A 26,901-nucleotide genomic window follows, 5' to 3' on the forward strand; every position below is an offset into this window, starting at 1 on the left:
CATTCATGACATTAAAAAAAAAGCAACAATTCATTACTTTTTTATGTTTGTCTTTCTCCAGTTTTTTTAATTATTAGTTTTTTTTAACAAAATCCAAATTTTCAGGTGGAAAGTTTCTGAATATCCCTTTAATTGACATTGAATAACCCGAAGATTTATTACTGAAAATCAGCATCCAGCTTATCTTTCCAAATGCAGACATTACTCTTGAACATAAAAATGCTGTTAAAATTGAGTCAGCTGCTCTGCTTTGCCACTAAACTCACCGTGATGTATTACCATTCCCATCGCCGGTGCTGCGTGCGCTGCATCCCACATACACGCGCACACGCACACACTCATATTACACTGCTGACCTTTCAATTGCAGAAATCCACTTCAAAAATATCATGCTGCTTCATATCCGTACTGTATGTAAAACAGCATCAGAGTGTCCCGCTGCATCGCAATCTAAACAGGGGACATTCTCTGGAGGGTTCACGGGTAAATCATTCCCGTTCACAGGCTCCGGGCCCGACCTGCACAGCCTCTTCAGTGGACCAGAGAGGTGATTAATCACTAGCCCCTTAATCATGCCCAAAGGTCCCGCTTTAATTAAAAACAAAGTTCTCTTTTCATTATTCCACTCCAACTGAAAGACGATAAGACCCCCTTCCCCCTTAACATATTAGTGCTGGGGCCTCAACCTCTGTCTCTTTCTCACACAGAGACTGAGAGACTGCAAAAACTGATGAGGAAACTTACTTAAGCCTTACATCTACGGTGGCTGGGAGAGCTCAAACATGCTACAAGTTAAGAAAAATACATGCAAATAGAAATAAAAAAACCTAACAACTTGAGAAAACATCTCACTCGTCAGAAAAATGACGGGAACACAGCACAAGGCTGGGGCTATAATGCTAAATAACAATAACTTTCCCTCACACTTCAGAGCACAGTGTCTTCACAACTTGATTCAACCGGGATCTGCTACAGTGTTTGTCTTCCTCATTTTCTTTCTACAATGTTTGTGGGTGGGGCCAAGGGTTTCAAGTTTCCTGAGTCTGCGCATGCAACAAATGGACGGGGCTTGAGTTCTGTGTCAATGGCACGGCAACAAGGCATAACATTTGTAACCCATTTGAACCACTCAGGGTCGTCTCTTATAAATGAATCAATAGTTTTAAACACGGTGCACTTTCAGATTTAAGCTGGATATTTTACTTCACTTAGAGTTGTTACACTGCATGGAAGGTCATAAAAAATAAATAAATAAAAAAAAAACATTATAGGGGCTTTTTAAAACTCAAAACATTGATTGAATGTACGTATATGTTGCTTGGAAATGTAAAGAAAACAATTTAAAAGATGTCTAGTATCAGGGTTTAGTCTCTGTGCCTCTCCTGTTTTCAAAATAAAAGTCCTAAATAAAGTTGAATATAAGCTTTGAGATACTTAAGAATAAGGGGAAAATGATAATTGTTGCAATCTCACAAGGAAACATTGTTGCCAGTCAAACACAGCCTGGGGCGTGCATATGAATGATCCTGTGTGCAATGTAACAGTCTGTTTTTGTTCCAATTGACCTGATTTCCACTAGGTATTTTGAAACTTTTAGTATGCCTTTTCTATGTTCTGAGCACTTCTTATTCATCTAAGCGTTGGTATATTTAGATTTTCAATAAATGCCATCTCTAACTTGCTTGTGTGTAATGCATGTATGTGGATGTAAAAAGTCTGCAATGTCTAAAGGAAAAATGTGCACAACAAATAAATTAGTTGTCTCCTAAAATAATAACATTTTCTAAAAGAAGATTTACATAAATGTGTAATACCTTTTTGTTTAGCCTTTGGTCTTCACTGGCTGCTCACAAGCAACATCTACGTTTTCTCCTAAAAACTTTAGTTGGTTTGTGTTGTAAACATCATATTCAGAGTAATTTACTGTGGAGACAAACCTAGTTTTTAAATCTTTCACAAAAACTTCTGTTTTAATAACTGAAGCTGCAAACTGTTTTATTTACATCGTAAATACACTTCGGTGTTTATGATGGGATAATTTAAGAGCCTGAAATCTTTGAAATTAACACCTGCAAAATTGTGTGTAAATCAATGAAAATGGCTTACACAAATCATCACACGAGTTAATTTTGTGGATTGTGATTAATAAATAATGACCCTGGACCAAAAACCAGTTTATGTTGCATGGGTTTATTTTTGGCAATGACCAAAAATACATCTTATGGGTCAAAATTATAGATTTTTCTTGTATGCCAGAAATCATTGGAAAATTAAGTAAGTATCATGTTCCATGAAGATAAATTTCAGACTGTACATACACTCACCAGCCTCTTTATTAGGAACACTTGTCAATCTGCTCGTTAACGCAAATTTTCTAATAAGCCAATCATATAGTAGCAACTCAATGCATGTAGACATGGTCAAGATGATCTGCTGCAGTTCAAACTGAGCATCAGAATGGGGAAGTAAGGTGATTTCAGTGACTTTGAACATGGCATGGTTGTTGGTGCAAGACGGGCTGGTCTGAGTATTTCAGAAACTGCTGATATATTGGGATTGTCACGTACAACTATTTCTAGGGTTTACAGAGAATGGTCTGAAAAAGAGAAAATATCCAGTGAGCGGCAGTTCTGTGGGTGCAAGTGCCTTGTTGCCCAGACTGGTTTGAGCTGATAGAAAGGCAACAGTAACTCAAATAACCACTCATTACAACCACAGTCACCAGATTTTCAATCCAACAGAACACCTTTGGAATGTGGTGGAATGGGAGATTCACATCATGGACGTGCAGCTGACAAATCTGCAGCAACTGTGTAATGCTGTCATGTCAACACAGACACATAAACTCTCATGAATATTTCCAATACATTGTGAATCTATGCCACAAAGGATTAAGGCAGTTCTGAAGGCAAAAGGGGTCCAACCCGGTACTAGTAAGGTGCACCTAATAAAGTGGCCGGTGAGTGTACATCTAAGCTCACTTTTCAATTAGTGATAATACCAACTTTCTCAGAATTTCAAATTTTTGTAAACCCATTTTCAACTATTTAACAACTTATTTGATCCAAAAATCGTCCTATCTTAAAGTATACATCAATGAAAAGTTAATTTATTCAGCTTTGGTAATATGTATACATCTAGATATAAAAAAAATACACTTATGATTAAATATGTGATCCAGGGTCACAATTACTGTACGTTCTACCACTTTACGTGTAGTCGCTATCACATCCCTCCTCTAATGGGACTCTCAAACATTAGCACAACATAACAGAAAGAGGGTCACACACAGTGAAATGCTTTAAAATTCAAACATAAAATGGAATAATATAGATAGCCTTTTTAATACTTTATTAACGCTCCTTTGTTCATTCCTCCAGTGAACTTTTGCCTTATAAGAAGGAAGTCTTATTTTGAACTTTGTTAGAACAGAACAACACGAGCTCCTGTGAGACATCTGATGAGCGCTGCTTATACAATGTACGCCTGTTTAAGGCTCTGCCAAAGCCACAGGAGGCAATTAAGAGCCAACTTTTTTCCAATCCATCCTCATAATTGCAGAATTTCCAAAACATTTGTGGAAAGCTCTAAATACAATCAAGCAAACTCAAAGCTGTCAATGAGAAACATTTACCCCATACTGGCATGACAAGGTACAGGATTTTTATTATTAAAAAATTATATACTGATATATTATAATTACCATCATGACATGGTATTTTAGGGAGATGATTTCCATTATTACTACCGAATGCATTTGGCAGGAGAACAAGATGTCTTTTTGAATGGATGTCAATGTAGGAGAGGCTGCACTACACTGAGTTCAGTCAGCAAGAAAAGCTGATGATTGCTAATCTTCAACATGCTTATCAATAAACCTTCAATTTGGACTGAGCTATGTTTGTGTATTACCACAACAATTAGAGCGACAAATGAATGCTGTTGAAATTATAAGACAATCACAAAGACTGTGTTTGTTTTGCATACATTTATATAGTTTTAAATAGGTGCTTCAAACCAGATTTATTTAAAATTAAGCTTAAATTCGGTAATCTGGACATTTCTGATATTTTATTTTGATTGGTAATTTTAATTGATCAACTAGCAAGTAAAATGTTTAATTTCTTGACTTGGGCTCGTGTTACAATGAACACATCATTACTGTCTTGCAGTGTGTACTATAACTGAGGAATGATGAAACCTCAGCTAAAAATGGCCATGTGGTAATTGGTGTCTTGTTTCCAACATGCACTTTAAACAGTAAACCAATCACAACTGACTGGGCCATCTGACCAATCAGAGCAGAATATGTTTCCAGAAAATATAGGTTTAGAAGAGGAACTTTTTAAAGTTCATCTCCCCCTCCTCCCCTCTCTTTGCTATTCTTAGATGCATGTAAATGATGCATGTAAAATTGCAGGACACCTCCAAAACTGAATTAGCAACCTATAAAATAGAATAATCAGAGGTAATCAAAGCCATAGTTTAAATTCCAATTACTACTTCTAAGACCCCACCACCCCTCATCCCCCTTGATATGTTCAGCTAACGAATGTATGATTTTTAATGCAATGTGCTGACAGATAGAAACAATTGATTGATTAATGTTTTTTTTTTTTTTTTTTTTTTATGAATCAGGATCTGGGTGTATAAAAAACTCTTAAGTGGTTTGACTTCAGCGTCTCTATGAAGGGGTAAAAAAGCCCTGAGGCAAGGGATTTCTTTAAGAGCATGATAAGAAACATCTTAACCATCGGCCTTACCTAAGCAATTTTTTTTTTAAGATGGCTAAACATGACAACAGAGAAGTGCTTGCTTTGAAAGCTCCCTCAGCAAACTGAACATAACAGAGAACAACCTAATGTTACTTTAACACCAAATATGTAGCTACACAATAAAATCTGATATTTTCCAATTAATAAATGATATCTGGCACACAAAATGGATGTGTTGTGAAGTCGAAGCACATTGTTTTATGGGTGAACACATACCAGCAGAAAAAAACAGCTGCCACTCCGGAAACTGCTCAAAATCCTGCCGCGCCACTCGCATATTTTTCCATAAAATTACAGACTTGCCCCAAATTGTTGTTATTGTACTCACTGCCTTCACTCCAGGCTGGAGGATGCATTGTGTAAAGAGATCTTCCGTAACAAGTTTGCTATTTTGCTGTTTGACAGCTTGAAACTGTGTAATGTACAATAGTTTATTCTAATATTGCCATTTGTGTTTTTTTTTTTTTGCACTGTTTGCTCATTCACCAAATTTAAAACTCATCTACATATAGTATAGCCCTTTATTCATTGTTAAAGTGAATTATTCGTTTAAGTGCTCATTAGATTTACTGATTATAACTAGGCCCACATGGAACCTGCGCACAGAAATTTGCTAAATTCTGCAGATTTTTAGCCAATCATTAAGTCTATTTATTAACCTGTGTATATGTGTTTAAATTTATATTTATTCAGTTTTTAAATTAATTGCAGTAATATTATTGACTTATATGAAAATGTTTATTTGATTTGTTTACAATACAGTTTGTAAAGTAATATTTACTGTCTTTTAGTTGATATATTATATGAGAGACTTGCTTTGTTTACCAAATAATGGCAAAAATGGCAAACATGGCACCTGTTTGATTTAAGATTTCGTTCCAAAAAACATTTTTGTAGGTATTGGAATGCTTGACGTGTGCAAATTTTCGTGTGTGTGTGTGTGTGAATCGTAGCTCGGGTGTCAGTCTGTCAAATGTGCATAGGTGGCGATGTCGAGTCATTTTGCCACACCCATTTCCAAAACATGTAACGAACGTAAATTTTCGACACTTCTGAGGCATGTGCAAAGTTTCAGGCATGTTTAGACCCTCAAAATCGCGATTCACTCCAGAGGAGAAGAAGTGCTCTGTCCCTACTTATGACATATATGTAAGGACATACATACATTCATTAATCTAGAGGTCTGCTCAGGACTAACTTTTTAGTCCAGCTCCCACAAGGTTTTATTCCGCACCCGACTGATCCCGCTGTATACTCAGCCTTTGTTCACCCACTGCCAACTTAGAATTATTTTCTACCCGACCGTTCACACTAAATTTAGATCTGGTTTCCAAAATCTCAGGTTCAAATTTGGTACTACCAAAAGAGAGAGATAACAGATACAACTGTAAGATTGAGCAAGGATTGTAGGCTAAATGTCAATTTTGTTTACCCCTTTGTGATGAGACATGAGTGCTGCCTTAAACCTGAGGTTCAAGTCTTCTGCTAAAGAGTTAAACTTTAAGGTATTATCACATCACGCAAAGGATATTTTTATTTCCATTTGTGTCTATGACATATGAAAAAGACTCCCATACATCAGACCTGCCTGATGTGAGTTTCCTAACAGTAATGCTTTTAGAAAAAGTTCTTGCTTTTTTCTAATGCAAGCTGAAGGACAGCCCATCTTCACTTTGCTCTCTCCTGTTGGCAAAGTCCGCTCTGAGGATCATTATGCAAAAAAAAAAAAAGCATGACCAGAAAGCACTGGTCATGTGTTCAGCATGTTTAACTGTTGTGAGCACTGGCTGTCCCGGTGATCAATAAGTATGAGGAAATCAGATATGCTATTCCAAAATAATATCGGGACTTGGGAACACTATATTGTTAGCCCGCTTGGTCCCATTCAAATTACACCAGTTACTGACCGCTACCGAATTTTATGTGGAAATTTATTCCCGTGTCACAAGAAATCTGGTCAGCTCTCATGGGAATGCACACCTCTACATTAATCCTCATGTTACTACACTACTCTTACTGCTACTTATACTAAACTACTACTACTATTCCAACTAATAATAAAGATAGTAGATAGTGCTAGGTAGTGCTGTCGCAAGAAGGTTGCTGGTTCGAGCCTCGGCTGGGTCAGTTGGCGTTTCAGTGTGGAGTTTGCATGTTCTCCCTGTGTTCTCGTGGGTTTCCTCCGGGTGCTCCGTTTTCCCTACAGTCCAAAAACATGCGGTACAGGTGAATTGGGTAGGCTAAATTGTCCATAGTGTATGAGTGTGAATGAGTGTGTGTGGATGTTAAAAGTGCTGGATAAGTTGGCGGTTCATTCCTCTGTGTTGACCCCGGATTAATAAAGAGACTAAGCCGAAAAGAAAATGAATGAATGAATGAATAAATAATAAGAGTAATAACAGTAACAAAAAATAACAAAAAAAAAACAAAAAAAAACAATTATTTCCACTACTACTAAAACAGCATTAAGCATGGAAATGGCATTATAATAATATGCACACATGCACACACACACACACACACACACACAAACAACATATTTTAAAAACCAATTGTACACATGTAACCCATGTGTATATATTACTCAAAAACTCAAACACAGCTGATCAAGATGCTGAACTACAGGATTCACTTGCAAATCTGGCATTAATACCGTAGAGGAGGTAGAAAGTGTGTGTTTAACTGCTGTAGCTAATGGCTAATGCATCCCTTGAAAATGTCTGTCAAATCACTGAAAGTGTTATTTTATAAAGTGCTTGGTCTTTCATCTTGAGTCACCTGGCGGGAAGGATTCGCTCAGTTCAGATGTGTGATACAGTTTTGTAATTAAACGCACCAATGTGACTAAGCTCACGAAATACAGCGTGACGAAATGCGCTGGAATGTATTTTGCCTGGGATATCAGTGAGGATGTGAAAAATCACCTCAAATACAGCTTTTTGGGTGTGTTTCGTTGTCTAAATGGAAACATATGTAGGAGCGTTGAATTTTCTAAAAGCTTTCCGAGCACTTCAAAGCTGGAGCTGTCTGTTCGGATGTAATAGACAGATAAAGGCAAGCTGTGTTCAGGACATTACCATTCAATTCATATGAGCGACCAAGCGGTTCTTCTGTTTCTAGAAAAAAAAATGCTGCGGATTTAAAGAAAAGACAAAAAGTGGGTCTAAATGTTAATGGCGAGCCACATGTTTGTTACCATCTCAAAGCAAAATGTCTTGTGAAGCTTGAATGGATCCATGCTGAACACGGTATTGTGCCATAATACTGGTAATTGTTGTTGTTTTTTCAAATGCACAGTTAGACGATTTTGCTCATTTCTGTGCTTAAGAGGATGTGAAGTTCACCACTATGCTGGAGTGTACTGTATATAACCCAAACTGATGTGAAACCAACAACATGATGCATCAGAAAGATCTATTTCTCACTCTGCACACCCTAAATGGATTAAAGAATGCATTAAAAAGTTGAACCATCCGTGATGCTGAAAACCTTTAGTGGAATCACACAAACAAGTCTTGAAAGCATTACATGCATTACAGCATAACATGGAATATTATAAGTTGTCAAATTACAGAAATAAACAAGTAACAAGAGCCAGTCAAAAGAAAAATGTAGAATCATTTTAAAATGTGATTGAAATATTGATATATTGCTTTGTACGTCAGAATGCACCTCTCACATTATTATTATTATTATTATTATTATTATTATTATTATTAATAATATTATTATATTAATAATAATAATAATAATAATAATAACCATTTTATTTTTAAATTATCATAGCATAGGTATAAGCAATAGGTACAATTTTATAAAAAAAATATTTTAATCGTAAAATTGTACGAGCAAATAAACGAAGACTAAATAAATAAATAAATAAATAAATAAATAAATAAATAAATAAATAAATAAATAAATAAATAATAAAAAATTATTATTATTATTATTATTATTAACAAATTCCAATTGGACACCACTCGGTCTGCAGTAAATAAATCAATAAAATAAATAAATAAATAAATAAATAAATAAATAAATAAATAAATAATATTCCTTTCTAAAATATCATTGTATAGGTATAAGCAAAAGGTATTTTTAAACATTTTTTAAAAAATATTTTAACTGTAAAATGTTATGATCAAACAAATAACTAAATAAATAACAATTGAGCATTTTGAATAATTTAAGTATAACTTGTGTCTTATCATATGATATATACAAAATAGTTTATTTTATAAAGCACTGAGAAGTGATATGCTCAAATTTGTTTATACCTGAGTGTCATTCTGTGTTTTTAATAAAACCCTTTTTTTTTTTTTTAATTCAGTTATATTTTGAGGTTGGTTATTTCTCACAAACGATATTAATTCAACATCAATACTGACTTATTAGATTCTGGTATGATTGAAAATCCAAAATTGTTGTATCAAGCAAACATCAGTGACTATGAAGATAGAATACATGAGCATCAAGCAACTTTCAGCAAACCCTGAGTTCTCAGGGAACAAAGGTTGAGAATGAATTATGAAAACTGAAAGAGACAAGATTAAGGATTCTTACCTGATTTGGGATCACCTGTGGAAAAAGAAAAAGAAAAATCATAAATACAAAGTAAGAAGCATCATTCCAGAACTTAGTAGAAAAGATTATAGATGCAAAAAAAAAAAAAAAAAAAAAAAAAAACAGAAATTCAGCTCATCCTCATATCTAGTCACATTTTTAGTTTTTAAAGGAATAAAAAAAAAACTCTAATATCTCAAGACACACACTGGAAATGACTGAGACTTGAGTTGAACTGACTTGCACACTGATTTGCATGAAAACATGAATATAACATCATCTAAAACGAGCAGTGGTGAAGGAAAATAAATGTGTTGAGTTTAAAAATTACAGTATAAATGAATCATAATGGATTATGAAGTCCTATTCATCAAGCACAAAATGAAGAAAAACTAAATCATACAATATATTACAATACAGTATGCAGGATGCCTACAGTAGTTCTTTAAGCGAACACTGAAATATCTCTAATTTACATAGCATTACTCACATTGAGGGAATTCATTTTGCTCTGTTTGCAAACTATGAATACAAAACCTCCATATTTGCACTGGCAGCTGAAGCGGCTGTAATTCTGAGAAAAAGAGCTGAATTCTGATGCTAGAAGTGAGGGAGATTGCAGGGAAAACCATCCCCGGTTCAAATTCGATCTGTTTTATGTCTTAATCAAACGCTTCGAGTGCATTACAGATATTTTATAAATTCAGAGGAAAAGCAGGTCTGCCGAAAATAATGATGTCTCCTTCAGTGCTCAGTGCTCATAAATGAAATCAAGCAGAACGCCAGGAGAATTGGCCTGTAGAAATGCACAAATTTACAAAACATGCATACACTGAAAAAGCTGAGTTGATTCACATTTTATTTATTAACTGAACATTTGGGTTTGTTCATATTTTACCCAAAGTTTGGTTAAATCAAGCCAGACATTTTTAGTGTACAAAACGTTGTAAGACATAATAAAGTTGTGAGTTTGTCTGAGTTTGTCTATTGACACAATTAAAGATCATCTTCAAAGTCTGGTTTGACTAAAACATCAAAAGCATCATATTTGTAGATATTCCTGTAATAAATAAGCTAAATGAAACACACATTGACATGCATTAAGGTTTTGAATGATGGTCCATTTTCACTGAAAGGTTGAACTGTGTTTCCAGGAAAAAAGGCCAGGACTGAACAACTTATTGTTGCATGTTCTCAGATGTGTTTTGTAACATTTTTTTTTTTCTAAAATGGTTGTTTATTTTATTTCAAGAGTTCACACTTAGATATTGCTTAATAATATTAGCAGGCTTGGCATGCTGTCCAAGGAAAGAACCATGAGCTCAGAGATAATTCAACCCAGGGCTCCCACCAGGTCGATGAGCATGTAAGGGGGTCCAAAATCAGTTAGTTCTTGAGACCTCCCACTGGTAAAGGAGGAAAAAGGGGAGATGGGGTGGATGGGGTAGAGCCCTGCACGGGCCTTAAATCTAAGCTCTAGCCCGGGCCTGGCCCGAGACGCACAGGCTATAGCCCGGCCCTTGGCCAACAGCTCATCAAAATTTTTGGCCCGAGTCCAACCCAAAGCCAGTTTATACTGTTACAGCCATTAAAAAATAGCCCAGATTTGGATTTAATATAAAGTTGATGTTTTTCTTTTCGTTTAATTTTTTTTATCAGAATACGTTTTTTTTTTTTTTTTATGTAAAATTTAGTTTAAGTGACATCGACATTTAAGCGTTGTCCACAGTAAGTTTACTCAATTTAACCCAGTAGCACCTGCAGCAGTACAGCTGTATGCACTGTGCACACCTACCATGAGATGTTGGGAACTAATGCAGCTTTTATATTTATTTTTATTTATTTTTTTTATTATTAAATAGTATACACCACATGATATTGACAAAGCAAGAATGATAATAAATAAAGGTGTGCATTTGTGTGTTTTAAAATGTGTATGTACTTGCATGGTTGGAAATGGGTAAAGAAATGTATGGGCTTTAGTTTTGCTGGCAGTTTTTCTGCACACTAAAACTTACAATCCAGATAGTTATTGTTTAAAACATGGTTCAAAATGAGTAAACTCCCTAACAGCTAAACTTATTTGAGAGTTGGCCAAAAGGCCTAAAACTAATAAGACAAATAATAATCCCTCACATGGGGCGGAGACCACAGTTTCATCAGCTGAGGCAGGGAAACTCCATCCCCAGCCCGTGTCTCTTTCATCGGACTACTCAGATCCAGCTGCCAGCTGCGCAGCATCCTCGCATGGAACCGCTACCATTGAAGGTGATTTAAATTATTTAAATTTTATTTAGGCTATATTATTATTTTATTTCTCAATCCAGTTTGTGTTTTGGCATTGTTGAAGCATAAAGCAGACTTGAAGCACTTCACCTCAAATAGATTGTCATATATTTGCAAATGTTTTAATATGTCATAATTTTAAAAATTAGGTCTTGAGTGATTTTTCCTTTGTGCTGATGTGCTTTTATTACATTTAGATTCATTCATTTTCTTGTCGGCTTAATCACTTTATTAATCCAGGGTCACCACAGCGGAATAAACCGCCAACTTATTTAGCAAGTTTTTACGCAGCCGATGCCCTTCCGGCCACAACCCATCTCTGGGAAACATCCACATTCACACACACACTCCTACACTATGGACAATTTAGCCTACCCAATTCACCTGTACGCATGTCTTTAGACTGTGGGAGAAACCGGAGCACCCGGAGGAATCCCACGTGAAGGCAGGGAGAACATGCAAACTCCACACAGAAATGCCAACTAAGCCGAGGTTCGAACCAGCGACCCAGCGACCTTGCTGTGAGGCGACAGCACTACCTACTGCGCCACTGCCTCGCCACATTTAGATTTCAAAGAAAATATATTAATATTAAAAAGAAAACAAATTATGTTGTAGTTAAATGCCCTTGAATGCCCTTAAATAACGTAGCCTTTGACAGCAAGCATCAGTGTTTCTTGAGATTGAAATAAGAATAAGTGATGATGAGACGGGGCGGGCGGTGCAGGATTTGTGCATAATTGGAATAAAATCCTGCTGGCGCCCCAGGACTTGCAAGTTGTACATTGTTCAAAACCAGTTGGCTCATTTAAAGTTGTCACTATTTGAAAAGTTGACCAGAATTGGCCAGCCTTTCCTCAAATGTTTTTCACAGTTTTAAGTTTGCCATTGGCAGTTGTTCTCTTTATGTTCTCCATGGTACTTGGACCCTATGCGCGAGACATCACTGCTGCTTCCGGACCACACGCATTAGTAAAATAAACTTTTAAAACTTATTTATTTATTTTTTTTTAAAGGTTTTTTTCTGATGCAGGCCTGAAGCCCTATATGTGTGCAAGCTATGACGGAAAAATTGGCTCCAAGTCCAGCTCTAGGGTCATAAAAAGTCAGGCCCCGTCAGGCTCGGGCTTAAATGCTGGGCTCTAGATTTTTCAAAAAAATGAAGATAAAGGGAATAATACTAGACTGGCTATTTAGAGTGAGTTTGGATTAATCCGATTGGCTTATTAATAATTGCAGATGAGAGACCAGCCGCGATCAATCACTTGCTCCTGTCTAAAATTAGTTTGTGAAAATTTTCCCGCTTTATGAATTCTTCTGTGCTTCATAGTAGCTGTGGTTTTCTTGGCATTTTGCTCACATCAAGGAAAACTATTCTGATAATAAAAAAAAACGATTATTTTTTTAAGACAAAATTTCTTTTTTTAATGTAAATTTTGTCTTTTAAATATTTTTGAATTATTCTCAAAGTCCCCATTTTGAAAACTAAACTCTATGATGAACTCTATTACTAGAGATGCTACTGTACAATCAGGATTTTTAATCTTATACTGATAATTCACGATAATTATACTGTAAGATTTTGTTTTGATTAGTTTATTTATCATTATTTTAAATAAATTTGAATTGTAATGTTGTATAGTTTTTTTATTGAAATAAAAATACTTAAATAAACAAGCACAACAAATACTCTTTTCAATGTTTTACACCAACATTCATCAGATGTTTAAAATCATGCAGGGTTTATTCACTGTAAAAAAATTCTGGTTGCCTTAAATTTTTTAAGCTGAATCAAATGAACCTTATGAGTCCATTGAACTTATATCATGTTAAACTGAGTTTAAACAGCTTGCAACACTTAAAATATTAGGTTAGAACATGATTAACTTAGTTTAAGTTACAATGAACTAAAAACATATGCAGTGTGCAAAACATACATGTTAGAATGCTTTGTTTATTAAAGTGCCTCTAAGACAATGTCAGTCTGGATAAATTCTAAAATAAATCTGTATGTTTTGCTGTGATTTACAATGATATGTCGTGTTCTAGTGATTCAAAACAATTAAAAATTATACTTAATGGGGTCTTTACACATTCAGGTTTCCTGTGAGGGCTGGGTGTAGGGGTAGGGGTAGGGTGAGCCCATATAATATATGTTTTGTTTGTTTTTTTACCGTATATAATGCATTACACTTAAAAAGAATCCTTGTAAACCACCAACGCCAACAACGTCTGTGTGTGTTAAAGAAATAACACCTCATATTCTGGATACACAGAACGTCAGCTGATCTATGATGCTAGCTCCTGTTACAATAACTAATGCTGCAATAATTCATGTTGTTTTAACAATTTGTTGTTCATTATGAGAATATTTGTGCACATAAAAATCCCTCTTCAATCAACAGACAACAGTGTTCAGAAAATATCATGGCTCTCATATCACTGGCCTTGTGTCAATGACTGAAAAATGTATTTACTTCACTAACCATATATATATATATATATATATATATATATATTATTTTTTTTTTAACACATACAAACTGCGAGATTATTAAAGCATAGCTTGTGCTTTACAGTACACAGTGTCATCAAACTTACATAGCCAAATAAAAGTGCCATATAGTGCATTAATTCAATATGTTAAATATTCTCTCTCATAGAGGCTATGATATGTGGCTTAGGTATGTTCAAAAGTTTTAGCAAAAGAAACTAGAATTTGACCACTTTTGGAAATATGCAAAGATGATGACTGGTTTTAAGCAATAAAGGCCAGAAAATCATCCACTGTTCTTTATTAACATTTGTAGTTCGTGTTACTATGGCGATTAATCGAAAAGTAATCGAAATCGACATTCAGAACCTATAATCGATCACATTTTTTAGGGTAACTTTTTCCATTACTTTCCCTTTGTGACCCCGCTCTGTTTAAGGCTGTGGCTGATTTCTACTTTTACGGCCACTTTGCAGCCACATCTGATCTCTGGTCAAGTAGGATAAAAGACCCATCTTTGAGCCTTACTTTGCACTTCGTCGACAATGATTGGAAGCTGCGCCAGAGATGCCTTGAGATAGAATATTATCCATTACATTAAAACATTTGTTTACATTAAAACATTTTTGTTTCCAAAAGTGCAAGTTTTTATTTTCACTTTTAATAAGAAAACAAAAAATGACTGTTGATTTTAGGCAATATGCATTCAGTCGTTCAACGTTGATGTTTAATAAATAATCATACTATTGTGTGTTTGCTTTAATTATTTTATAATCAAGTACACCCTTCCTTCAAAGAGCTCTCACTTGTAATATGTGAGCATATTTACTGTCCAAAACTCGTCAGTGAACTGTGAGATCAAACAATTTAAATAAATAGATAAATAAAATATTTGTTTAATAATCGTAATCAAGTTAAAATGTTCAATTTACCAAGATTTTGAGTTTAGGCCACATCGCCCAGCCCTAAGTGTCACTAAAGATCAAGCTGGGTTATTTGAAATATTTTCCAGTTGATTACTTTTAGGTTCAGAAACAGAACTCTCATGTCGACTAGTTTAATTTTGTGTAAATTTCATGTGGTTTATACAGGTTAAAACTAGTTAAGACTTTAAGATTTAAGATATTTATTTACTTTAAGACTACCAGTGTTTAGTGTTTTTAATTCTAAACACAATTTGCATGTGTCTCTCCACACTCCATCAATATGGTAAAAAGGTGTTTTTTTTTTTTTTCGTATATCTTTAGTTCCACACAGACATCCAATCTGATTCAATGGTATATTATAACTGATTAAATACCACTAGGAAAACATAGTACTTTAGTATACTTTTTTATAGTACTCTAAGCAGTCTTGGGTATATTTTACTGAAGTACTATTTATTGTTATAATTTTTTGTCGAATAACAGTACATTTATTTGAGTGTTTTTTTTTTTGTACTCTTTCCACCACTGGCATTTTGACTTTATCCCATCTACTTCAGCTACAAGAGTTGAGAACACATTTCAACAACTTTAGTGTAGGCAGTTTATCTCCCCCCTTCCCTAAATACTTCCACTGGCTGAATGCACATAAATCAGCTTTTCTGATAAACATCACACAAGCACTACTTTTAGTCTATGGAACGCAGGTTAAAGTGTTTACAAAGGCCAACAATCAAGTGGTGTTGATCGGTTTATGCTAAAGCCGTTTTTGACCTTACTGTAATAAAAAAGAAAAAAAGGTGTTAGGTGTTTACATGACCACACACATTGCCGGGTTGTTAAGAATAATTGGTTTATAAGTGTGTATGTAAACAGTCTTGCACATGTACACGATCCTTAACTTCAGGACATTTGCCAACGAATTGACTTAACATTTCTCATTAGTTAAATAAAATAACATTTCTATACGTGAACACAGGTCACTCAAACAGTAAGCTTAAATGCATCTATAGTAAACAATCACATTCTTAAAGCATGAGGGGAACAAATTAACTACAGGGGAGATTCAGTACTACAATGCAAGGGTGCAAAATGCCAAGATCAATGCAATGCAAATATACATTAAATAGCCTGCGTTAAAGCTGTCTCGGATGAGGCTATGAGCTGCTGTTAACGTAGGTAATTACAAACATGCTTTTAGTAAATGTCACATTTTCCCTTCTCAATATGAGTGTCTGCCTCAGCTGGAGTCGAGGAAATGATGAATGCACTCGCTCTCTGCATCCAGCTGGCAACAACAGGCAAAGCACTGCCAAGATTAGCCATCGTAAAGAGAGCAGTCTTGTTGCTAAAACAAGTAAATTTGCCACCTGAAGCAACCGTTTGTTGATTCATCGAATGTCTGTGTCTTTTAAATAATATATGGTTAGGAGGTATAATTATATATTTATATATATATATATATATTCAGAAATTGTCCTGGTGGTTAATTCACAAGATGACAACAGAATAAAAAAGCTATTAATAGATCTGAAGTTGAATTATTATGTTTGAGACATATGATTGTCATTTGTCATTGACAACATTATAACTTTCTTTCCACTGGTAAAATAAAACGTTTATGATTATCAGATTCCTGCTTGCATTATATTTAACATTATATAGGCTAAAGTAGTTGTTATACTGATACTGTTAAATATTTATTTTCAAACACAACAGTTTGTGTTAGCTAAGAAAAAAAAAAACATCTCAAATGCGCGTCGTAATCATAACTGTAAAATGTGATATTGTTTAAATGATGCACATGCTGGTTTCACTTACACTGCCGAGTGCAGTTCATGTCATATCATCCACAGCCTATGCAGGTTCTGTTCACTAAAGTAGACATCATTGCGGGCATGCGTGCATCGTCTCGGTAGTAAACAAACAGCATGTCAGCTCATGTGTGATTTCGCAGCCGCAAAAACATCCTTAAATTAAGACGGAAACGACATTTTTGTGTGGATTATACCTTATAAATACAATATGTGACATGTTTATTTCTATTTGGAGGTGTCCATGTTGCTGAGCAACATATACAAAATAATATGAAGACTTGTGCGACTGCATTTATGCTTCTTTCCTGACCTTGAAAATATAATCGGCTGAATCGTAGAAAAGCTGAATTAAGATCATGTAAAAGGTCAAATCGAGATCACTATCTTTTTTTAACTAATCGTGCAGCCCAGTGGACCAAAACTACAAGTTTAAAAGTACCCTTAGTAGAAAGATGGAGAAACATTAAAATGTTCCTGTTCTTTGACTGGAAGTGTATTGGAAACCATTAAAATACTATTTGAAAACAATCTGGATTACTATTTTTGAATTTAAAGTAAAGCATTTTAAAGTCATTGAGTCAAATTTAATTTTAGTTTTATTGGGACTACTACTGATTTCATTTCTTGACCAAAAAAGCTATCATTTACAGCTTTTTTTATTTATATAAAGTTATAAATTGGGCAAACAGACAAAACAATAACATTATTTTAATTAATTTTAAAGCAGTTAATAGTTACAGAGGTAATGCATCCTTATTTGATGGAATAACCAAATCATGAGAACTAAAATGATTTGTTATTTTGACCAATTGTCAAGTGTCTTAGCATTTTCATAACTAGTAAATCCTTTAAAACTAAACATTTAACAAATATAAATTATTATTATTATTATTATTATTATTATTATTATTATTATTATTATTATTATTATTATTATTATTATTTTGCGTAATTTCCCCCCATTGGTGTACAGTTGAATTATTAGAATTATTATTATTATTTTTTTCAACAGAACAAGTCATTATTATACAATAACTTGCCTAATTACCCTAACCTGCATAGTTAAACGAATTAACCTAGTTAAACCTTCAAATGTCACTTTAAGCTGTAAAGAAGTGCCTTGAAAAATATCTAGAAAAATATTATTTACTTTCATCATGGCTAAAAAAATTAAATAAATCAGTAATTAAAAATTAGTTATTAAAACTATTATGTGTAGAAATGTGCTAAAGAAATATTCTCTATGGTAAACAGAAATTGGGGTAAAAAAATTCAACTGTATATATTAATAAATCATAATATTATGTTTTTATAATGTTAGGGAAATTATATTTCCATGCACATTTTACAACTGTATGAAACTGTATTTTGTTGTGGACTGCAACAGTATACTGTATAGATAGTGTGTATGTAAAAGGGAAGAGATTTTGCAGCTTTAGTCCTTCTTGGTGTTCAAGGTTTCAATTATGCAATATTCAGGTGTGAAAAAGTATTTTTTCAAATGTGACTGAGATGAAGCAGCTCTACAAGTAAGAGTGGGATGTAAATTGCTCTCAGACAGTGTGAAACCCTCATAAATAACTACTGTACAGGAAGTGTTTGGTTGCAGTTACTGCTAATGGGTGTGTAACTAGTCACAGAATCTAAGAAAGCAATCTCATTTTCACCCCTCAGAGGACCACCGGGGGTTTTAATACACCAGTCTTTTTTCCCCTTGTTCATTCTTTTTTTCAATGAAGGATCACTTTTGTTCATTGTTAGTGTTGGTTAAAAATTAGGCAAGATTTTATGTAGAGGCAAAAAGAACCAGAGAGGAACAAACATGCAATGTATGCATACTGTTCATGCATTCTCAGATAAACGGGTACAAAAGTTATCAGTGAGGCAATGCCTTTATAAAAGACCATTTTGCAGTACATGAAGGGTGCATATTGGTTACTTAAAAGTGTATATTAGCATATAAGTGCAAATACTTTTCCAAAAGGAGTGTAGAATAGTCAATATATATATTACAAGATTATCATTAACAATGAATATATTATCAATGCTGTTTTTTTTTTGTTTGTTTTTTTTATGTGTGAACAAAATGTTACTAAGCACACAAGAAACAGTTGCTGCTTCTTCTCAACTGCTGGTTGGAATGACGTCTACAAAAATAACAAAATGAATGCAATTTTAGCACATAAGATATAGATTTGGTTTAAATACGTAAACAAATGGCTGTTACAACAAATCAAACGAAATCTGTGTGAACATTTTAGCATTGCAAAAATTGGATAAAATATTGATAAAGTGAATTAAAGTGGACTTTATTTATTTAATCACTGACAATTTAATTCTGCTTCTAGTTGGCATTGATGCATTTACACTGCAAATAACACTATGAGATTTGAGATTTAAGATATAACTCTGGATATAAAAATAAGAAATGTGTGGAAGTGGGGTTGGAACTAGAACTGGCATTATTTTGTAGAAAGTCTTAAAGATTTATTCAAACTATTTGTTCAAAGAGGCCGATTCAGCAAGTAATTATTCTTTGTTTTTAGAAAAGGTCGTAAAGACAAAAGCAAGACTTTAAAAAATAAATGTATGAATAATTTGTTCAGGAAAAACAACTTTCCATTTAATTTAGAATTTAGATTCATTTAATCAAAAACAAATTGGAGTAGAAATACACTTATACTTAAAGGTTAATATACAATTTTATGCTAATGTTCAATTTAGGAAACATTTTAAAAACTCATTCATTATCACGTGTGTCTGCATGTTGTTATCAACAGGTGCAGTAGTACATTGTGGTACCAACTCACAGGCTTTATAGTCTACAGCACTAGTTCAAAGATAATTTTAAATAAAAAATGTACTGCATCTGATATATACTGTTTTCAAACTAATAAAAAAGGGGAAAAAATTATTTAGCCCTCATTTCTGGGCAGACAGAATAATTATTTTCATGCCACTTAAATCCTTTCTTGCACTGAAGCAGAAAACGTTCTTTGGATCATTCACAAGAACATGATCGTCATGTTTCTACAGTTCATGCTAATTGAGTGCTGCTGTCTTTAAAGCAAAAGTGGGCACTTTAAATAAATCAAGATTCATGTTAATATTAATATTTTAGGTTAGCTTTTCACTGCTGATAATGTAATGGGTAGTGGTAAAACTGAAAACTGAATACAACAAAGAGGAACATTTTCACACTCTACAGTAGTTTTCGGCCTAATCTTTTCAGAAGAATGAAAGTTATCTGAAAACTTCAAATATTTTTTTATTTCAGAGTCATCAATCGAAACAAAATGTGCTAATGTCATCCTGAAGCATGCTAAATCATGATAACATTATATGCTAAAATGAACATGAACATATACTGTATTTAACAAAATGTTAAACCATCTAAACACAACACTAACAAAATGCTTTATACAGTGGTGTGAAAAGTGTTTGCTCTCTCACTGATTTTTTTGTTACACTTCAATGGTTCAGATCATCAAACAAAATTAAATTGTCCTCTAAGATAACAATAGTAAACACATCATGAAGTTTTTATTATTATTATTATTATTATTATTATTATTAAGGGAAAACAAATACAAATCTCCATAAATCTGTGTAAAAAAAGAGTTTGGCCCTAAACCTAATCACTTTTTGGACCACAATTAGCAACAAATGCAATCAAGCGTTTTGATAAATTGCAATGAGTCTATTATGGAGCTGTGAAGGAATTTTGGCCCACTTATATTTGCAGAATTGTGCCAATTTACCCAAATTGGAGGATTTTAAAGCATGAACCCCCTTTTAAGGTCACGTCACAGCATCTCAATTGAATTCAGGTCAGGACTTTGACTAGGCCAGTCCAAAGTCTTCATTTTGTTTTTCTTCAGCCTTCCAGAAGTGCACTTGCTGGTGTGCTTTACATCATTGTCTTGCTGTACAACCCCAGTTCGTTTCAGCTTAAGTTCACTAGCAGATGGTCGGACCTTCTCCGTCAGGATATTTTGGTACACAGCAGAGTCCATGGTTCCATTTATCACAGCAAATTTTCCAGGTCCTGAGGCAGAAAAACAGCCACAGACCATTACCCTACCATCACTACTATTTACTGCTCTATGCTCTTTTTCTGAATTGCAGTGTTACTTTTATGCCACATGTAATGGGACACACACACCTTCTAAAAAGCTCAACTCCTCTCTTGTCAGTCCACAGAGTATTTTCCCAAAGATTTGGGGATCATCAAGATATTTTCTGGCAAAACTGAGATGAGCCTTCATGTTCTTGTTGCTCAGTAGTGTTTTTTGTCTTGGAAATCTGCCATACAAAGCATTGTTGTCCAATCTCTTTGTTATGGTGGAGTCATGAACACTCACCTTAACTGAGGCAAGTGAGGCCTGCAGTTCTTTTACTGTTATTGTGAGGTCATTTGTGACCTCTCGGATGAGTTGTTGCTGCGATCTTGGGGTCATTTTTGTTGCCTGGCCACTCTTGGGAAAGTTCTCCCCTGTTCCATGTTTTCGCTATTTGCAGATAATGGCCCTCACGGTTTATCGCTGCAGTCCAAAAGCTTTAGAAATTACTTTTTAACCTTTCCAGGCTGGTAGATCTCAATTATTTTTGTTCTCATTTGTTTTTGAATTTCTTTGACTCTCAGCATGATGTCTAACTTTTGAGGATTGTTTGGTCTACTTCACTTAGTCAGGCAGGTTCTATTTAAGTGATTTATTGATTGCGAACAGGTGTGGCAGTAATAACACCAAAAGACCTGGGGGTTAAACACTTTTTTTCACACAGTGCTATGTAGTTTTGTATTTTGGTTTAATATAAAAACATTGATTTAAAAGCTGCATGATGTGTTTACGTGTTATCTTTGATTATTTTTTTAATTTGTTTGAGGATCTGAAACACTAAAGTGTGACAAATATGCAAAAATAAATCAGTAAGGGGGGGCAAACCACTTTTTTACACAACTGTATGCATGTATTTTACACTGCTTTCTCTGAAGTAAACATTGGTGATTGGATATTTCACACACTCACACACAAAACATGATCATCAGACTCCTCCAGCTCATGCAAACTGAGTGCAGCCATCTTTAAAGCAAACGGGGATACACTAAATTATCATTTTAATATTAATATCCTGGTTCAGTTTTTCACTTTATCTTTAAGGCTGTTAATGTAATGTGTAACACTGAGTAAAGCAAAGAAAAATATTCACAGACACTCTTCGATTTTTGGTCTCCACTGAATACATTTTCAGTATACAGTACAGACATCAATCTCCTCTTATAGGGCAGAAGCAAAACCTACTTTTATCTTTTTAGAAGAATGGAAGCTATCTAAAAACTTCTAAGAGATATTTATTTTTTTGTCAATGTCGGCAACAGAAAGCTAGCAAAAAAAAAAGGGCAAAAAGCGAAAGAAGAGCTAAAGCATAACCACTAGCTGACAAATGTGTTTATTTTCAAATAAAAGCTCCGGCTGTCATGAGGGTGGGCACAAGGCTCTTGCTGAAGGTGACATTTTCGCTGCGCTGAATTAGAAATGTTTGGATTGAAAAGATGGGGAACGCAACAAAGTGTCTGGAGTTGAATCAAGGCACCATTACAGTGCGACGAATTCAGGCAAAGTAAACATCATCGGGACGCTGTTGCAACCATGACACATTACTGTTTACCAAAACATTTTCCTTCCAATTAGCAGCTTGCGCTCATTACTCTAGTTTTGGATGAATAGGCACATTGAATAAGGTTACGACAGTATCGCATAGGGAAGTTTCACAAGCGATGAAAGAAAAGCTGTGAGGAAAAAAAGGAAAAAACACTTTCCATCTGTTCATGTTTCTGTTGTACAGACCTTTGATATTGCTAGAGCCCATCACACTCCCCCTATAAGACAAAGTACTTGATATTTCAGGATATCAATCTTTTCATTTATCAAAATGTATTAGTACATGATTCATTCCAGGAGAAAAAGCTGTGTGATAATGTGTTAGACACTGAATGTTATTAAGGTGGGGGAAAAAAAATGTTGTTCTTAGATATTGTCTCAAATTGATATAGTGACAAAAGAAAGCCATTATGGAACAAGGAATTTTGGATAATGCACAGTCTAGACTGCATTAGTTAGATAGTGACTATCAGTAATGACTATAGTTGTATGACATTAAAATAGAACCCACATAATATTGAATATATCCTAATACTGCTCAGTACAATTTTTACATCGCACATTTCAAAAATAACTTTTTAGAAATAAGCAAGGCATTAATTTAGTATAATATATATATATATATATATATATATATATATATATATATATATATATATATATATATATATATATATATATACATATATATATATATATATATATATATATATATATATATATATATATATATATATATATATATATACATATATATATATATATATATATATATATATATATATATATATATATATATATATATATATATATATATACATATATATATATATATATATATATATATATATATATATATATATATATATATATATATATATATATATATCATTGGAAATGGGGCCTTTGAGAATTCTAGTACATTTGTTTATTAATTTGATAACACTTTACAATAAGGTGCCATTTGTCAATGTTAATTATTGTATTTAATTACATGAACAAGCAATGAACTATACATTTATTATGCTATTTATGCATCTTTTTTAAGGTTAGTTAATGAAAATAAAGTTGTTCATTGTTAGTTCATGTTAACTCACAGTGCATTAACTACTGTTAACAAGCATAAATTCAGATTCAAATAACGTTGTAAGTATTGTTCATTCTTACTGTGTATCGTATCATGCTAGTAAATACAGTAACTTATTAACCTAAATCTTATTGTTAAAGCACGTTAATTAATTTCACAAAAAATATATTACTATCATGTTATTCATTGTATGTACAGGTAAAGTCAGAATTATTAGCTACTTTTGATTTTCTTTTCTTTTTTAAATATTTCCTGAATGATGTTTAACAGAGCAAGAAAATTTTTAACATGTCTGATAATATTTTTCTTCAAGAGAATATCTTATTTGTTTTATTTCAGCTAGAATAGAAGCAGTTTTTAAAAAAGATATAAGTCCTTTAAGCTATATATTTTTTCGATAGTCTACAGAACAAACCATTGCTATACAATAACTTGCCTAATTGCCCTAACCTGTCTAGTTAAACTAATTAACCTAGTTAAGCTTTTAAATGTCAATTTAAGCTGTATAGAAGTATCTCAAAATATCTAGTAAAATATAATTTACTGTCATCATGGTAAAGATAAAATAAATCAGTTATTAGAAATGAGTTATTAAAACTGTTATGTTTAAAAATGTGTTGCATAAATCTTCTCTCTGCTAAACAGAAATTGGGGGAAAAAATAAACAGGAGGCTAATAATTCAGGGGGTCTAATAATTCTGACTTCAACTGCATGTATTTATATATTAATTCAGTCATTTATATGCATGTATGCAGAAAAAAGGGTTAAAAGATTTTCATGTATATATAGTATACATTGCTGTCCAAAGCAAGTAACTTTAAAGAAATGGATTTTGCCACCTTTGTTTGAGGCATAACACGTCAAGAATTAACGGTTTAACACTAGAACTGACCTTATTTTAATCCAGTGCAAGTAATAAAGTAACACATTGAATTTAACAGTTTTACGTAGGAAGCCTGAAATAGTAAATCTTGTAAAACATATTCATATAATCTGTAAAAAAGAAAAAGAATTAGTTGTTTTTCCCTAAAAAGCTCAAACTTACAAACAAAGGCTTTTGTTCAATCTCTCTCCCTTTCTGTTTTTTGTAATTATTATTTTAATTTTCTTTGTGAATGAACTCTGCAACAAAATCATCCCGCACACTCTAAAATGATTAATCTGGTAAGAACTGCACAATATATATCATACAGTCAGTTTTTTTCCCAATTTCATGCAGCCCTAACTATGATATTATGCCATTTAAAAATCACCTTACACTAACAAATGAAATGAAATGAAATGTAATTAATTTAAGCAAATAAACATAAAAGTTCAACAGTAAAGGTATATTTATACTCTATATCAATACCACTTAACATAATATAATAACCTAAACGCATATTTTGACAGTTGCTGTTCAAAGCTGTTCAAATGCAGCTAAAATAATCCATATTATTAATATTTTGTATAAAAATTTATGTAAAAATGTATTAATTTAATATAATATAAAATATATACTAGATATTTATTTTATTACAAAAATAATCTCTGATCACCTCTTTGCAATAATTTAGATCCTCAATGAAGTATTGAGTGCACTGTTAATGGTTTTTGTAAATGACAGTTATGTTGTATGTTACTGTATTTTATAGTTGCACTGTAAAGATTACTGTATATTTTACAGTAATTATATGAATAAAATGATGTAAACACATATACAGCAAGATAAATGGTGCTGTAAATGTAAATACAGTATGTTTTGCTGTAACCGATTTACAGAAATTCCTATGATGGGTTGCAGCTGGAAGGGCATGCGCTGCGTAAAACGGCTAGATAAGTTGTCAGATTATTCCGCTGTAGCGACCCCTGATTAATAATGCGACTAAGCCACAAAGAAAATAAATGAATGAATGATTTACAGTAAGTTATTGGAGAACTGCTGCCAGTGAGTAACCATAGATTCTAAAGGAAATTGTTAACAGTGTGCTGTACATATTCTTTCGTTTGTTTAACAGATGTAAAACACACAACGATGTAGTGATTAATTAATACTATAATAATAATCTTTCACTGAATCACAACTGGCAAGGTAGGAATCACTGAGGCAAAATTGATGGTCAAAGCAATTTGTTACAGCCTATTTCTTAATAGCTCAGTGTAATTTATTATTTTAACATTTTCCATTTTCCAAAAATTTTACATTTTCCAAAAGACAGTTTAGAGACGCAAACTCCAGATCTTTTCAGTTTGTGAATCATTCACACTGGTTTTGTTAAACAAAAGACATCGTTAATTTAAGATGGGCTCAAAAGAACCTGTTAATGATGAATCAGATCATAAACTCTGCATTACTACACCAAAATTTCAAACAAAATAAGACTCCTAATAAGACTTCAAGCATGCAAAGCTATCATTTAACTTTGAAAACTTTTATTTTATTTATAATTCGTATGGATCAGTTAACTGAATGAAAACTGAGTTGGATCAATAGCCTACCTCGTGCTTTTTTATAGCAGACGTTAAATCCTTTGAAGCTGATAAATGTTTTATATGTAGGCATAGATTACACTGTTCTGTGTCCTTTTTTCAGGTTTATTAACATTGTTTTTCCACAAGAGAATTCTGTGAATGGCTTTCTGTGTCTCCCATTTTTGTGTCATCAAGATGAACACTGCGTGAGTTTGCTGAATTAAACAGATTACACAGTTTTTTTGTTTGTTTGTTTTTTTGGTCCCACTTTATATTAAGTGTCCTTAACTACTATGCACTTAAATCAAAAAATTAAATACAATGTACTTACTGTGTTTATAATGTATTTGAGAACACTTGTGGTGCTTTTGATTTGGGATAGAGGTTGGGTTATGGACAGGTTTGGTGGAATGGGTAGGTTTCAAGGGTGGATTAAGGTGTAAGGGATGGTCAACAGTGTATTTACAAATGCTATTACAAAAGTTAATTACAGATGTAATTACATACATGTATTTAATCAAGCCTAAGTACACAGTAAATACATGTATTTACACAATAAGTATATTGTAACAAGCTATTAATTCCTGTCTAAATACGTTTAAGTTAAGGCCACAATATAAAGTGGGACTGTTTTTTTAAACCAGTTGCCTTATTGGTAAAAATGTCCATGCATGCATTAATATTAAATTAAGAAATCATATTAAGTTTCAAAGTAATCACTAAATCTAAATATTTTTCAGATGTAACTGGTAATTTGATTACCACAATTTAAAATGTAATTATAACAGATACTTATTATTTGTATTTACAATATGCGCTGTTACATGCCCTCCTGATTTTT

The 26,901-nt window shown here is 33.3% G+C and overlaps 1 protein-coding gene across 48 annotated transcripts in view; it reads right to left on the reverse strand.

The window, feature by feature from the left end:
- nrxn2a (neurexin 2a) overlaps positions 1 to 26,901 on the reverse strand; it is a 708,141-nt gene that overhangs the window by 501,865 nt on the left and 179,375 nt on the right. For 24 of the 48 annotated variants that reach the window (XM_021468853.3, XM_021468858.3, XM_073934750.1 and 21 more), the window contains 1 exon segment: positions 9,339 to 9,353. The exons of the other annotated variants lie outside the window; for them this stretch is intronic. In XM_021468853.3, the coding sequence (XP_021324528.1) occupies positions 9,339 to 9,353 (15 nt within the window). 48 annotated transcript variants of the gene reach the window in all.

The sequence above is a fragment of the Danio rerio genome, chromosome 21 (genome assembly GCF_049306965.1).
Source record: "Danio rerio strain Tuebingen ecotype United States chromosome 21, GRCz12tu, whole genome shotgun sequence".
Taxonomy (NCBI): Eukaryota; Metazoa; Chordata; class Actinopteri; order Cypriniformes; family Danionidae; genus Danio; species Danio rerio.